This window comes from Engraulis encrasicolus, chromosome 12 (assembly GCF_034702125.1).
Source record: "Engraulis encrasicolus isolate BLACKSEA-1 chromosome 12, IST_EnEncr_1.0, whole genome shotgun sequence".
In the NCBI taxonomy this organism is placed as follows: Eukaryota; Metazoa; Chordata; class Actinopteri; order Clupeiformes; family Engraulidae; genus Engraulis; species Engraulis encrasicolus.
Window position 1 is genome coordinate 48,389,555 of NC_085868.1, and position 15,428 is coordinate 48,404,982.

General features: G+C 41.2%; 2 protein-coding genes across 2 annotated transcripts; both read left to right on the top strand.

Annotated features, from left to right (window-relative positions):
• Positions 1-2,684: 2,684 nt before the first annotated feature.
• LOC134460337 (serine/threonine-protein kinase pim-2-like) lies at positions 2,685-8,920 on the top strand. The gene is made up of 8 exons (XM_063212769.1): positions 2,685-2,784; positions 3,156-3,298; positions 3,710-4,007; positions 4,723-4,817; positions 6,277-6,327; positions 6,840-7,278; positions 7,987-8,163; positions 8,758-8,920. The coding sequence occupies exons 1-8, from the start codon at positions 2,751-2,753 to the stop codon at positions 8,847-8,849; spliced, it is 1,329 nt and encodes a 442-aa protein (XP_063068839.1). The 5' UTR covers positions 2,685-2,750; the 3' UTR covers positions 8,850-8,920.
• Positions 8,921-11,196: 2,276 nt separating this feature from the next.
• atp5pf (ATP synthase peripheral stalk subunit F6) lies at positions 11,197-15,215 on the top strand. The gene is made up of 4 exons (XM_063212356.1): positions 11,197-11,314; positions 11,842-12,012; positions 13,892-14,016; positions 15,086-15,215. Exons 2-4 carry the CDS (start codon positions 11,843-11,845, stop codon positions 15,112-15,114), a joined length of 324 nt encoding a protein of 107 aa, XP_063068426.1. The 5' UTR covers positions 11,197-11,314; position 11,842; the 3' UTR covers positions 15,115-15,215.
• The last annotated feature ends 213 nt before the right edge of the window (positions 15,216-15,428 follow it).

Genomic DNA, 15,428 nt, shown 5'->3' on the forward strand with positions numbered 1-15,428 from the left:
TGAGCATAGGCCTATTCATAGATTCAATTAGATATAGGCGTAAGAAACGCACTGTAATTAAGCCGTTGTGGTAATCAAAATATTCAATGCCCCCCTGTCTGTCTGATATTGATCTCCGTGTGTCTTGCTCACGGCCTCCTGTGTCAGTGTTATGACGACGGGGCTGGAAAAAGTCGGCCGTGTCTTACCTGGATCTGCTGCAATGAAGGCAAATATATAAGTCATTGTTTGAATGCAAATAAAGCACCTTTCCTCCCTAAATCAACACATTTGAAGTGACCATATAATAATTAATCCCAACGTTATGGGCCCCCCCTTAGTCCAGGGCCCGGGACAAAAAGCCCGGTTGCCCACCCACCCTGTCGGCGGGCCTTCCCACAATTAAGAGGTCCATCTTCAGTATAGACAGTGGATTCATCTAGTCAAGATATAGGACAGGGGCTTGTAGAGTAGAGTAGAGTAGAGTAACTTTATTGATCCCCAGGGGGAAATTCACATTGCCTATGTGTAACGGGCCGGTCTACACCAAAAATGCCCGGGACATATCTGTCCCAGTCCTGTCATCAGCTCAGGCCTTCTTCTACTTGATATCTGGTATTATTGAACTGTCACGCACTGGATTCTGTTAAGCTAAAACTGGCACAGGACTGTAGATTGAGATAAAACAGATAACAGTGACAATACTGCAAAAGCGTACCAATGTTTACAGCTTTTTTTACAGTACTGTAGGCCTATATGTATTACATTACATTACATTACATTACATTTGTTATTGCTGAAATGCAATAGCCTAAGGCAGTGTTTCTCAAACTTTTTTTAGGCGAGGCACCCTTTCAATTCATGAAAAATTGCAAGGCACCCCAAATCAACAAGCCGTAACATGGCATAGCATCTGATACCACAAAAGCTTAGAAAAGTAACACATTGGGAGGCGTCACACAACCTACATTCAAAGTTGCAGCTGACTGGGGTGACCTATATTTACTTTATTGTACGTAAATGGCAGATGAAATGGCAGATGAAAGATTCCTCTGACTAGCCTTAACTTACCAATTTAGACACATATGTATCATATTACATAATTTATTTATCAGTCACGTTTCCACGGCACCCTTGAGGGGGGCCCGCGGCACCCCAGGGTGCCCCGGCACCCCTGTTGAGAAACACTGGCCTAATGTACTGTCGGCCTATGTTTATTACATTACATTACATTACATTTGGCAGACATATCTTGTGATTCATCTTGTGAGAGGCTGTAATGAACATCAAATCCATCAAATCATCAAATCCAGCAATATGTGAGCTCTGGGCAATGGTGTCAAGGCCCTAGTACACACCTCTTCTGAGTACAAGGTTCTGTATGTACAGGAGTACAATTTTCAATGTATTAGATATACGAGTAAATCATACAGTAAGTAAATGATAAGTAGTCATTTATGTAGATCAATATGAACTGAGTTTGATTATGTTGTGGAAGTTTTTACAGATGAGAGGCTGGCTTTAGGAGGATAATAAGCAGGCCCGTTACAAGGTTTGAGAGACAGGGGGGGCCTAGCCCCAGAGGAAGAAAATGCGCACGCAGAGCGCGCGCGCCGAAATTTGTTTCAGCGCACCTGCTAAGGTTTTGTCTATGAGTTCATTATTTTAAGAGCAAAGAAATCCCGCACACTGTCCATTCCACCAACAAACTTTAATACATTGTTTCGGTCATCCGACCTTCTTCATGTTGTATTAAAGTTTGTTGGTGGAATGGACAGTGTGCAGGATTTCTTTGCACTTGAATGACAACCCCACGGGGATAATATCTTACGCACCTGCCCACCTACCGAGGTGTGCAAAAGCGTCTTCTTGAACAATTATTTTAAGAGCACCATACCGATTTTTAAACACTAGTTACAGTGGATTTTTTTTTAATTCACATTTTAATGAACATCCCTTATATGTAAGCTAAACAAAACATTTCAAAATGTTTCAACTGATGAATATTATTATGTTATGTTATGAGTATATGTTTCCCCCCCGCATAACATATTGCTGTGCACCCTGCTTTTATTGCTGTGCAGTAGGATATACGCAAGTGGCATTAAACAATAAATAAGCAAACAGGAACTTGTATTCAGATTAACTGGTGGTTCGTATTCAGTGCTTTACTGCATTTGCTTTTGGAAAAATGTAAATATATATATATATATATATATATATATATATATATATATATATATATATATATATATATAATTTATTTATTTATTTATTTATTTATTTATTTTTGTGCAAAATCGTTAAAGGGGGGCTAATACTAATGTAAGGGGGGCTAACATAGGTTTACAAATAATTTGAAAGCAAGTGCTTGTGTTGTGATTCCTATATTTCTAAAAGATTTTAATAAACTCATTTGGCCATTTTGAATTCTTTGGGAATAAGAATGACCAAGTCCCTGATCTTTTTTCACGAACTAGAAATCCAGGATCACATTTACTGTATGTTTGTGTCATTTGAGTGTGACCCAGGGTGCATAGAGGTAGCCTATTTGAGGAAGAGGGGGTATGCAGCCCAAAGCATTCTATGGTTGCTACAACATCCTGGGAGTGTTCCGACATGTCCATGGAACATGACAAAGAAGAATGAAATAGAACCTCATGACATCACTCACACATGTCATTATGACATCACAGATGTCAGGAGTCAAATCGGACACATTTGCAGCCTGTGCCTCAGTGGCTGTTGTTGCCTGAAGCTCTCTCTGCACAATGAGTGACGGCACATTTCTGCCAACCTTCAGAGGTACATTTTTCAAAAGTATAATAATACATAGGACATAACAAAAGGTCATAATACTAATACTAATACTAATACTAATACTACTACTACTACTACTACTACTACTACTACTAATACTATAATAATAGGCCTAATAAGAAAAACAACAATAATAATAACAATAATAATTTACTGAAAGTATAGATTTCTTGAGAGAACAACTTTGGCAGGCTCAATTAAATTAAGTATTCAAAGGTTTTGTTGCTCTATTGTATGGTAAAGGCATAAGTGCATTAATACAAATGAAATTGCATAGCCTAATTACGAGTAAATCCTTAATCTGAACAACAAAAACGTAATGAATATTACAAGTAACCTCTGCCTTTTCCTCACAGCTCGCCCAAGCTGGGGCTCGGAGCAGATCCGTAAGCTGAAGAGGCAGCTGGGCATGCCAGTGGAGGAGAGCAGGACCGACCAAGGGGCCAAGAAGAAGAGACAGGACAACCAACACCACAAGGGGGCAGCAGAGAGGAGAAAGGTGTTGTGACATAACTGCCCTTGGCTTTTACAGGGATGGAAGGATATACCGGTAGTTGGATGGATTAACATAAAAAGTGTGCATTTTGTGATAAGAGCATGACATTTCTATCACTGTTAGCATATGAGCCTATGGTTGTTTTAAGATGTCGAGGTGAGTTGGATATGACCTCTGATCAAAGGTCATCAGTAACTAGGCCTACAATTACAGTAAAATTCGATTTTCAACATGAATATGATGATGGATATGATCAATCAATGTGTTTGGACATTTTTCAATCAGGCAACATAGGTATACTGTAGGCCTAGATATTGGCCATATAGGCATACAGTTGAGCTGTAGGGTTAGGAGGGTTTTTTTGCTTTAATGTGCAGTACATAAATAATAAAGCCTTCAACTTCTACCCCTTAGAATGGAAAGGAGGCAGACGTGAAAGATGCCAAAGACGGCAAAGACGTGTCGGTCGGCCACGAGCGCCACTGTCGGCTGGCCATCGGCCCCGCGCTGGGCACTAGGAGCATGACCCGCTGGCGTGCCACCGCCAAGGGCCTGGAGGACCTCCAGTGCTTCAGGTGCAGGTCCAGGACGTGCTCTGCCCCTTCACAGCAGCCGTCTGGGGGAGAGGCGGAACAGAGGCCTCCTGAGATGGAGAGAGCCAATGATGACGGTGATGAGGATGATGAGGGGGCCAAGGAGATGACTCCAGCTGGTAGGCAATTCCACTTGGAAGATCACTGGGTGTGCAAGTGTGTAAGCCAGCTCAGAGGGGAGATTCTTATAATTAGATCTTTTGTTATTATTATTATCATTATTATTATTATTATTATTATTATTATTATTATTATTATTATTATTATTATTATTATTATTATTATTATTTTTACCTCCGCCAAGGAGCTTGTGTTTTCGGTAGCGTTGGTTTGTCTGTTTGTTTGTCAGCAAGATAACTCAAAAAGTCATGAATGGATTTGGATGAAACTTTGTGGAGTTTTTGGAAATGACAAAAGGAACAAGTGATTACATTTTGGTGGTGATCCGGATCATGATACGGATCCAGGAATTTTTTAAAAAGATGTTTCACCATAGTGGGATAGGACGAATTTTGACATTCCTGTTTCTAACTCCACAAAAACAAGGCAGAAAGACTATATAGGCCTACTGTATGCCTGTACTGTCAACCCAAGATCAAAAGATCAAAAATGTATTTTCAACTGTTAGCCTCCTCAGGGGATTTCAAGATAAACAGAGTAGTCAACAATGTTTTATTTAGGCCCTACTTCTGAGAAAATACATAGTACACAGAAATACACTGTATTTGCCTCAGAGTTAAGATTCCAGTCAAATGCCAGAGACCTTGTATTATGTGTCTATGTGTGTGAATCACAAATGTCCCACTTGCACTGTCTGTAAATGTTGTATTTTAGAGCGGTATGAGGCTTCATATAGTCAGGGAGAGTTGATAGGACATGGAGGCTATGGAAGTGTGTATGCTGGATACAGGAAGTCAGACCATCTACCAGTGAGTAATGTATAGTAGCACCACACACAGTGTGTGCATCCCAATATGTGACCTTGCCTCCTCCACTTGTGCTTGTCTCCTCGTCCCGCCTCCTGGCCCTTCCTCCGTGGAGAAAACGATAAAGTTTCCCAGCTGTCAGCCTCGCCACAACAACTTTTGAGGGACGGTTTTTCATTTACCATCCCAATTGCAAATGAGAAAAAGACTTTACAATTGAGCTTTTGCAAGATATTGAAATATAATGCTGTTGTCAGTGATGTCATCATGACGAGAAGCAAGTGGAGGAGGCAAGTGGAGGAGGCAAGGTCGCATATTAAAACGAACTCAGTAAGATTCTATGGGTACACTCCATTACCCTAACTCCCGTCCTTGACCTAAGCGTTTGACCTTGCACTTCGTTGACGCCACGCCTCCATGGAGAGAAACATTAGGTCTCCCAGCTGTTAGCCCAGACACACCAACGTTTGGGGGGAATTTTCCCCATTCAGCATCACGATTGCAAATGAGAAAATGACCTTTGAATTGCGCTTTTGGGAGATATTAATTAAACTAAGGAGTTAGGATAGTTGAAAGAACGCAAAGACCACACTTTCGATTTCTGTATTCTCTCTGATTGGCCCATGAATTTCTTCAATGCACAAAAGTTCTTTGGGAACTTTTGTGCATTGACTGCCAATGGGTTCGTTCACTTTCAGTGACTGTTGCAGGACCCATAACATGTAGTTAGACATAGTTTGAGAGTGGGTGGTCTGTAAATTCTGTAAATTCCATTACACTTTCAAAAAATAAATTAATTAGTTTTAATGAACATCCATTTAACAAGTGTACATTTTATTTGGACATACGTATACATTTCACAAGCCATCTGGTGTGTATCTAGCTTCTATGTAATATGCAAAACGTCTTGTGAGGTCAGTGGGGCAAACATTTCATCCCCTGGTCATTATCAGTCATTTATTGTGCATTGAAGGAGAATAGCATGCACAGTAGACCTATAGTTCTATGAAGAAATGTACAGTACCTTAATCCAGTGAACAGTACCCTTAGTGTGTGTACAGTTCATGTTTGTACATAAATCTATATGTATCATTGTACCATTGCAGAGTGATTAGGATTTTTCACGATCTTAAAGGAGAATTCATGCCAAATTCATCATGCAGTTATATTGCTCACAACACCCTTGACTTGTCAGTCTCCAACAATGAGGCATTTTTATCCAACAACAAGGCATTGTTAAGCCCTTTACAAGATCTTGGCCATTCTTATGGGGCATGTTTTTTAATGTCTGAACATACTTCACATTCCATTCAAACACCTATACAACAGCAGGCACTTTTAAAATGTAATCTTTTACTAAATGTAAACAAACCATGCTCCATAAGAATGGTCAGTTAGCAATGCACTGCATGTTGAAATTAAGAGGAAATCCCCTTTAATCCTCTGGGTTGTGTTTCCATAGGTGGCCCTCAAAATAGTGGACGTGAGGAAGATTAAAATGTGGGCTAAAATGGTGAGTCACAAGATCAGCAAATAGCCTGCGTAACTATTTTGAAAGAGCTCTTCAAACTCTCACATCTTACCAAATTATAATGTATTATATTTATAATTCATTATAATTAGTTATTGTAATGCTTGATAGCTTCAACAATTTGAATAGGGTAAATTTATTGAGTTCATTGGAATATTATTATTTCATTCATTATTATTATCACTGCATGTCACAGGCCCTTTTTTACGACTTGGTCATTACCATTCTGTTAACAAGGGACCCATCCCTACAGTTGTCTGAGGAAACGTCAAATAATCGCAGGCTAGTTAAACCCTTTGATTTAGACTCCTTGTCCTTGTCTAACCTTTAAATTATCTGGGTTCCATGAAAGGCAATATGAAAACTAGGTTTATATCAAGGCTATACAATAACAACTATATTATTATTATTATTATTGTTGTTATTGTTATTATCATTATCATTATCATTATTATACCTTTCTTATGCCTACTCTTCACAACCTCCACCCCCAGTCGGAGTTCAAGGGCCCCATCCCCCTGGAGATCGCTCTGCTGAGGCAGGTGTGCCGTGGCGGGGGGCCCCAGTGCAAGGGCATCGCCCTGCTGCTGGACTACCTGGAGCTGCCCGGCACCTACGTGATGGTGCTGGAGCGTCCCGAGCCCTGCCAGGACCTCTTCAACTTCATGCAGAGTGGCAGGGGCTACCTGGAGGAGGCCATGGCACGCCACGTCCTGCAGCAGCTGGTGTGCGTGCTGCAGCACTGCCATGCGCGAGGCGTGGTGCACCGCGACGTCAAGCCCGAGAACATCCTGGTGGTGGGCAGCGGCGGCAGCGGCGGCAGCGGCGGCAGCGGCGGCAGCGGCGGGAGCGGCGGCGCTACCCAGCAGATCAAGCTGCTGGACTTTGGCTCTGCGTCGGTGCTCCGGGACGGCCCCTACATGGACATTTCAGGTAAATCTTGAGAGAGAGAGAGAGAGAGAGAGAGGACTGCCTGTACATGGATCTTTCAGGTACAGATTACAACAACAACTACAACAAAAGAATGACAGAGAAACAGAATGTCACCTGATTTCTGAATTTCATGCTGGTAACAACACACTTATAGGCCTAACGCTTGACTTTGACTTTGGCCTCAGTGCTCCTGCATGGTCCCTACGTCGGCATTTCAGGCATGGCTAAAAACAAAAACTAGAGCAGAGATACCAACCTGGCCCCTGCCAAATGCCTGATGCATGTGATGCTGTGTAATTGGTGCCACCTGGTGGTGTGGCAAACCACTGCAGGTGGACACACACAATAAGAAACACAAGCAGAGTTAAAAAAAAAACAAGTCTTATCACAGGGATGCTATTCTGCCCTACAAAGCAAAAAGGCAGTAACTGCGCAGAGCTCAAAACTGAGTCAGTTGACTTTAAAATGATGCTGCAATCCAGTATAAGTGGTTTTTGGGATATTACTGAAATGTGACAGTTTTGTTACTTTATATTACCACCCTTTTTCCAAATCAATCATTTTATTTATCTGTAGACTTTGATATATATGGCATTAAAGTTATAGTTAGTCATTTTAAACAGCAATGCAGTTACTGCCTTTTTGCTTTGTAGGGCAGCATTGCAAACATGGCTTTATCTTTTGTCCATTGGCTGTTTTCTTCCACAGGGACCCCGGAGTACTTCCCCCCAGAGGCGCTTCTGAGAGGGGAGTACTTTGCCGTGCCTGCCACCGTGTGGTCCCTGGGCATCCTGCTCTTCCAGATGGTCTGGGGCGACGTGCCCTTCTACGACGAAGCGGACATCCAAAAGGGACTGCTTTACTTCCCACGACGCATTACCAGAGGTCTGTGTGTGTGTGCATGTGTGTGTGCATGTGTGTGTGTGTGTGTGTGTGTGTGTACATGTGTGTCTGAGAGACTGTGTGTGTGTGTGTGTGTGTGTGCGCCAGGGGTGGAACTTAATTTTTTTCCCCACCAGTCACTGTGGTTGGTAGATTTTAAAATCTACCAGTCACTAGCCATTTTTTTCCAGTAAAGGTGACTGGTGGGTTGATCATTTTACCAGTCACCACTGAAATGTACCCGTCATTGGCAGGTAGACGGGTGCTTATTTCCAACCCTGGTGTGTGTGTGTGCACGTGTGTGTGCGTGTGCATGTGTGTAAGTGCGCGTGTGTGTGTGTGTGTGTGTGTGTGTGTGTATAAGGGAGGAAGACACAGTCATGCACACACACACAAATGTGTTCTCTCAAAATATCTTCCCATATGGTGTACACTTCTGAGAGAGAGAGAGAGAGAGAGAGAGAGAGAGAGAGAGAGAGAGAGAGAGAGAGAGAGAGAGAGAGAGAGAGAGAGAGAGAGATACTGTATGTTGTCTTGCGTAGAGTATTGTATTCTAATCTACTTTTCCTGTATTCCATTTCACATTCCTTTTGACAGAATGCAGGCACCTCATTCGTCTGTGTCTAGCCGTCAGTCCAAAAGATCGACCGACTTTGGAACAGATACTTGCTCACCCGTGGATGGCATAGAAATATAACCTATTTAGCACAATGAATCTATGAAATATTCTACGTTTGTTTAGAATAAAGAATATGCTACATTTGTGTGTCTCCTTTCTGTTGGGGTAAAATATACTGTTTTACACACAGGGAAATAGAATTACTAGCCAGGCTATGCTGTCCTGGTGACACAACGGATTTGGCGTTACTTCTAGTCAGGCCACAGCACGAGCAACATATATTATCGTTTCTGATCTCTGGAAAAATGTGGAGACTCCACCCACTTTGTCGGGAACCAATCACTTTTGAGCAGGTCCAACGGCCCTGGGTAGAGGCGTGTTAAAGGCAGCGACATGGTTCAAGCAGGGACGTTTTATAGGGACAACGAAACTTCAGTCCAGCCTTTTCTGGCCTCGACCAGTAGCAAACCGAGGGAGGCGGGTCAACCATGCTGTCTTGGAAACGTTAATCGTTATGCACAGGGTCAGTCTCGAACAGAGATTTGAAAGTCGATAATAATCAGGCTATAGAATTACCACCCTGTCCGTATATGTCCTTTTAAAATCAAGTAGCCTTGGCCTACTTACTTTAAAAAAAAAACCTGAAAGCAGTTTTGGACTAGGAGGTGTAGCATATTTTGTTCCACATACATTTATTCCTCTGTATGTTTTTGAGGCTTCTTTAATTTCACCAAATATTTGAGCAACACATCATATACATTATACAAAAACAATTCACATGTCAAATACCTTACAGTTAAATGTTAACACGCGCCCATTGTTTATAAAGTGGGGTGTGGAAATGTAGGCTATAGGTACGTGACAGTATTCCCTCGCACATTGTTTTAACCATTCTGCTCCGTGCCCAACATAAACTTGCCTGTCATTTCATGTACACATTTACTCACTGCACTGAATGTTTATGGGTTTTTTTACTAACAGAAAGTAGCACTTGTAAGATAGCCTATAGCCTACATTGCATTAAAGCTGCAGAACACTGGGCCTATACCATGGTGTGCATGTGCAGAAAGAAAGAAAGAAAGAAAGAAAGAAAGAAAGAAAGAAAGAAAGAAAGAAAGAAAGAAATCCGGAAGAACTATAATTGTTCCAAATAATAATGAACTTGGAAAGTTTCATGCTGACAATACAATACTTGCACCAACTTTTTTTAAAAAGTAGGCCTAGTTTAGAACTTTAAAAAACCCCTCTTAAATGCTGATGCATATATATTATATATGTATTGTGTGCCTGGGGTGTGCCTTTCACCCCTAGCATACTACCCATTGTCTTCATGCACCTTACCAGGATCTATGTTCTACTCGGAATGTTATTTATGCCTTATCTTCTACACCTCAGTACTATATCATAGATTTAGTAGAGTAGAGTAGAGTAGAGTATCATTTATTGATCCAGAGGGAAATTAAGGGGTCAAGTAGCATACATACATAAATACAGAAGAAGACACAAAGACATCACACACAACATTGCACATAGGCTATATCCACCATCAGAGGTGACAAAAGTAAAAGTAAAAGAAAAGAAACAGTTTCCTTCCAACACAAGTGACTTATCTGAGTAACCAGTAGACCTGTGTACTTGTCTTACGATTAGCTAACTCTGCACTGGTTGGATCAAGTTTGTGGTGGGTCCTTGTTAGGTTTTCAGTGTTTTTCAGTAATAACACAGTCTATCTCTCTCATTATGTACAATAGAGTAAATTATGTAATAGCTATGTAATGTTGTGTGCCAGAATTAAACCACAAAAGTACTTTTACTTTTTACTTTTAATTTTGACACCTCTGACCACCAAACATTTATTCACAGGACAGACTTCTCTCTACCCACCCCTCATCCCCCACCCCCTCACACACACACACACACACACACACACACACACACACACACACACACACACACACACACACACACACACACACACACACACACACACACACACACACACACACAGTGGTACAAGAGGTGATGTAGTTCACTGTGAAAAACAGTAAGTGCCATAAAAAAGCAGAGTTGTAGTCCTGGTCGTCAATTGTAGTCCTGTTTATCTGTTATTACTCATTTATGGTCATGTTAATCTTGTCTACCTCAACTAACAGATAATGTTTTTGCACATTTGCCTTTTTAATGTTTCATTTTTTTCTGTAGTCTTAATTTACTCCCTGACTATTACCTCTATTACATGCATGTCTTGAAATGTTCATGTGGGTATCATTATGTGTATTAATGTAAGCTACTTGACACCTTAATTTCCCCCCGGGGATCAAAAAAGTTACTGTAGGCCTACTCTTCTACTGTACTAATATGGAAATAGTCAATGGGGCTTGGTTTTTTCACAAACTAGTTCTACTCCAAACCACTTGGTGGCAGCAGAGAAAAGAAGCGGGGTGACAAAAGAGTCTAGCCTTCGTCGTCACGTGACGTCACGTCACTCGTCAGTTGATTCCTCTTGCGTTCCTGAGCAGCGATATCGCACACAAGGTGACTTCAAAGATTATCGTTTTTATCTTTTAAGTGAATGCATGTGATGCCATATTTTGTGTTTTACATTAACGTTGTTTTAAAGATGTGCCTGTGGTTTAATGGAACATTGCGGTTTATTCTGAAGGAAGGAGACATTTAGTTTGCCAACCTGAGGTGTCAAATCAGGCCAGGGCAGCTAAACATTAGCACGCTAGCTAGTGCAAGACACAAGTTATGTGCAATAAACGTTCATGTTACGATACCCTTAGCAGATTAGTGTGTTGTTACGATAGCTACTTTAGTTGAATAATAAATTACCCCTTCACCTAGAGAAGAAGACATTTACTCACCGTGCAACTGACCCAGATTGGAATTTGTTGGCTAACCTCGCTACCTCAGATCACCCCTGTGTTATCACGGGCAGTCTGCCAGCAAGTGCTAGCTGGAACCTAGCGTGGCGTTGTCGAGTTAAACTTGAAATCATTATGCACCAAACCTATACGCAACGTTTCTTTAACATCTACTTTTAATATGTTCCCTTGTAGCATGGCTCTCCACCGGTTATTCCAGCTGTCCTCCCTCTTCCGCTCCGCCGTGACGGTGACCCTGCGCAGAAACATTGGCATCTCCGCCGTAATGTTCAAGCAGGCCAAAGACATGGACCCTGTCCAGAAACTCTTCCTGGACAAAATCCGTGACTACAATACCAAGAGCAAGTACGTAGCTGTCATGTGGCGGACATTCGGGGTCTTGCAGTTGCACGCACGAGTTAATTTTGGATTGGGTTTAGTGTTGGGGTCAGGGCGAACAATATTGATTATTGAGGTTGTTAAAAAGTGATGCCTCACGAGTCAGGATGAGTGTACGTCAAGGTGCGTATCCTCGCACATCCCTGACCCAAGTTTAACCCCTTGCATATTGGAGTCCATAATGTGTCGCGTGTTATAAAAAGTAAGGAGAGATGGATAGATACTGACTGTAGTAATACCTGTACGTTTTGCCTTCAAGGTTGACGCATGAAAGGTAGCAAATTTACATGCTAGTATACTAGTCACATGGACGGTAGTGAAGTTGTTCTACATTATAACGGAGTAGGGGTGGTCCCAAAAACCTTGTTGTTCATTACCTTCATGGACATTACATTACCTTACATTCCAATAGAGATTGCCAACGTGACGTCATTGCCCTCACCAAATTCACTTGTAGGTCTGTTTTTTTCTTGTTTACACGACTAGGATTGGCTACTATCTGACAAGCGCTAGAATTTGATTTGCCCACGATGGGGGTGTCGTGCCGAAAAGTGAGTGCCTGCCAGAACACGAGTGCCCTCATTGAAACCAATGACAGTTTTTGAGAGAAAATAATACACATTTTTGCAGAATCAATTACATAATTCATGAACTAAAATATGCTTATGAAACATTACTCGTCCTCCACTTAATATGAGCTATTTGAATGAAACTGTAACATTTGTTATGACAATTCTTCGATTCTTTTATGGAAATAATACTGAAATTGTAACCAGTTCTTTGTAATACTTCCAGACGGAATGTAGATTCTTTATTGATAGGCTTTCCATCTTAAATTGTGTCGGATTTATCTGCAAAAATGGGTAACAAATGTCTGAAAAATTGGTCATTGGTTTCCATTGGTTTCAATGAGGACACTCGTATTCTGGCAGGCACTCACTTTTCGGCACGATGGGGGCACAAGGCATTGCCGATCCATTCAGTCACGTCTTGGCAACCTCTATACACTTAGCTGACGTCTTTATCCAAAGCGACTTAGTTATTCTGAGTAATTACAGGTAGGGCTGCACAATTAATCGAAAAATAATCAAAATCGTGATAACATAGTGAAATCGAACTCATGATTTTAATCGTGATTTAATCGTGGCAGTAGTGACCTACTTTTGAGAGCGTCCTTGAAGCCAGAACATACTGACAGGCTGGTGTTTCTGGCCTGAAATCTGTTTCATGCTATTGCCTTTACATAATTATTACAATTCATTTTATTTTGCTCATCCCGTATGTAATTTATTCTTGGTTATATTTCATCTTGTTATAATTTTCAAAAAAATCTGCAAAAATCAATAATCGTGATTAATAATCGTGATTATGATTTTGACCGAAATAATCGTGATTATGATTTTTTTCCATAATCGTGTAGCCCTAATTACAGGGTATTGGTTACAGACCCTGTAGCAATGTGGGTTTAGGCGCCTTGCACAAGGGCACTTCAGCCATGGAGAGTATGGTAGGGAGTGCATGGGTGGGATTCAAATCAGCAAGCAACCCTCTGATCTTAATCGTCTCGTTAACCATGACGCCTGAATTTCCCCCTGGGAACCAATAAAGTTACTCTGCTCTCTATTAGGCCAGCGCGGCTGATGTAGAACTAAATAAGTTTATACAATAGCCATGATTTCTTTTCTGAACTAAAAGGTCATGTAGGTTATCTATTAATGGGTTTTCAGCTTCCAGTAAGTTAGCCATGTACCTGCAAATACCCCCATGATGTGGATGATCCCATGGTGTGGGTGATGACAGTGCTGTCCTCCATGGTGTGATGTGTGATATCTCTGGTGTTGTTCAGGGCTGCAGGCGGTGTGGTGGAGGGCGGACCGGGCTACCAGAAGAACCTGAGCGAGGAGGTCACCAAACTGCAGAGGCTATACGGCACCGGGGACCTCACCAAATTCCCCGACTTCAAATTCACCCGTGAGTTACGCGTACTGTGGATTTATTCCCATAGATATCAACACCAGAAGCCGCCTTGACCACCCATTTTATCCCAAGCCCTTTTTGGGAAAAGGTTCCCTCTCCCTATTAAGCTAAATATCTTGGCCTCAGAAGAACATACTAACATGAAATGAGTTGCATTTAAAAGCTAGAACCTTCATTTTGCAGAATGTAATCATTCATCTCTAACATACCCACATTTTTAATAAAACAGCTCAAATCTCAAGAACCTGAATGCAGCGTATATGTCGCTCCAGGAGATAATAGGTTAAATTGAGGAACGAATGGCTGAGATCGCTGCCATGTTCAGTTCAGCCTTTATAACGCTGCTATTCATGGGTGACATGGTGATACACCTGTAGGTGGCAGTAACACAGCATGTATGAAAAGTATAGGGGACCTTACCAGTCCAAGATGGCAGCACCCAGGGTTGGTCCTCGCTAAAAGGTTAATAATTGCATGTAGTGTTAACATCTGCCATGTTTGCATCTGTCATGTAGCTTGTTGTGTGTCACATCCTGCAGTGCAAGAGAGTTAGCCTGACTTACGATGTTGCCAGTAGTCACATTTGATCTGATTTGGTTTGGTTCCATGGTGGACAAGTAATGACTACCAGAAACTGTACTCTAAGCCCTAAACAATGTGGTTACCGTATTAAAGCCAGTCTGAGGTTTCATTCTGGCGATATTTCAATATTTTTCAGATGCAGGTCATTACGTAACATAGACGATCACCTCTCCCTCGCTCACACTGATACAGTTCAGACCAGAATGGAACATTTAAGTACCAAAACCACCCATCAATACCTTGATTGTACACATCAATTACATGGAACATTTGTATTTCAAAATGATTGTCCTAAAAACACGTTTGATCACAAAAAAAGAGAAAATGGTTATATAGCATTTGATCATACATTTGCAATTATAATAACATAACATTTTCTGAGTGTGATTTTTTTTCTTGATTACTTGGGGCTGATGTTGCATTCATTGTAATCTGTTGGTCTTAACTTGCATTGCTCTGTTTCCTTTCTTTCATTCCACAGAGCCCAAACTGGACGAGGTGGCCAAGTGAAGAAGCCTGTTCACTCTGCACTACTGTCTCTCGTCTTTTCTGTTCAATATGAATCTGATGAATATTTAATAAATGTCCTTGTTAGACAAGGTTGGATGTTACCGTCTTTGTTCTTGATTATTCATTTAGTAATTATTTGTGAAATATGCCATCATCCGACATTCAGATTTTTTTTTTTGTTATTTAGAAGACAACGGAGGACCATGAGAAGTGCACATACAAAATCACTTTTAATACTGACAATATTGTGCAGAAATAATAATAAAAAACACATCCTCACATTCACACATCTATACACATACAAATCTTTAAGG

What these genes read in the sequence shown, in the direction of transcription:
- LOC134460337 (XM_063212769.1), top strand. Translation starts at nt 2,751, where the DNA reads ATGAGTGACGGCACATTTCTGCCAACCTTCAGAG. An exon ending in GGAAGTCAGACCATCTACCA is followed by an intron (nt 4,818 to 6,276) that starts GTGAGTAATGTA and finishes GTGTTTCCATAG; the next exon opens with GTGGCCCTCAAAATAGTGGA. An exon ending in CCCACGACGCATTACCAGAG is followed by an intron (nt 8,164 to 8,757) that starts GTCTGTGTGTGT and finishes TCCTTTTGACAG; the next exon opens with AATGCAGGCACCTCATTCGT.
- atp5pf (XM_063212356.1), top strand. Translation starts at nt 11,843, where the DNA reads ATGGCTCTCCACCGGTTATTCCAGCTGTCCTCCCTCTTCCGCTCCGCC. An exon ending in GACTACAATACCAAGAGCAA is followed by an intron (nt 12,013 to 13,891) that starts GTACGTAGCTGT and finishes GGTGTTGTTCAG; the next exon opens with GGCTGCAGGCGGTGTGGTGG. An exon ending in CCCCGACTTCAAATTCACCC is followed by an intron (nt 14,017 to 15,085) that starts GTGAGTTACGCG and finishes TTCATTCCACAG; the next exon opens with AGCCCAAACTGGACGAGGTG.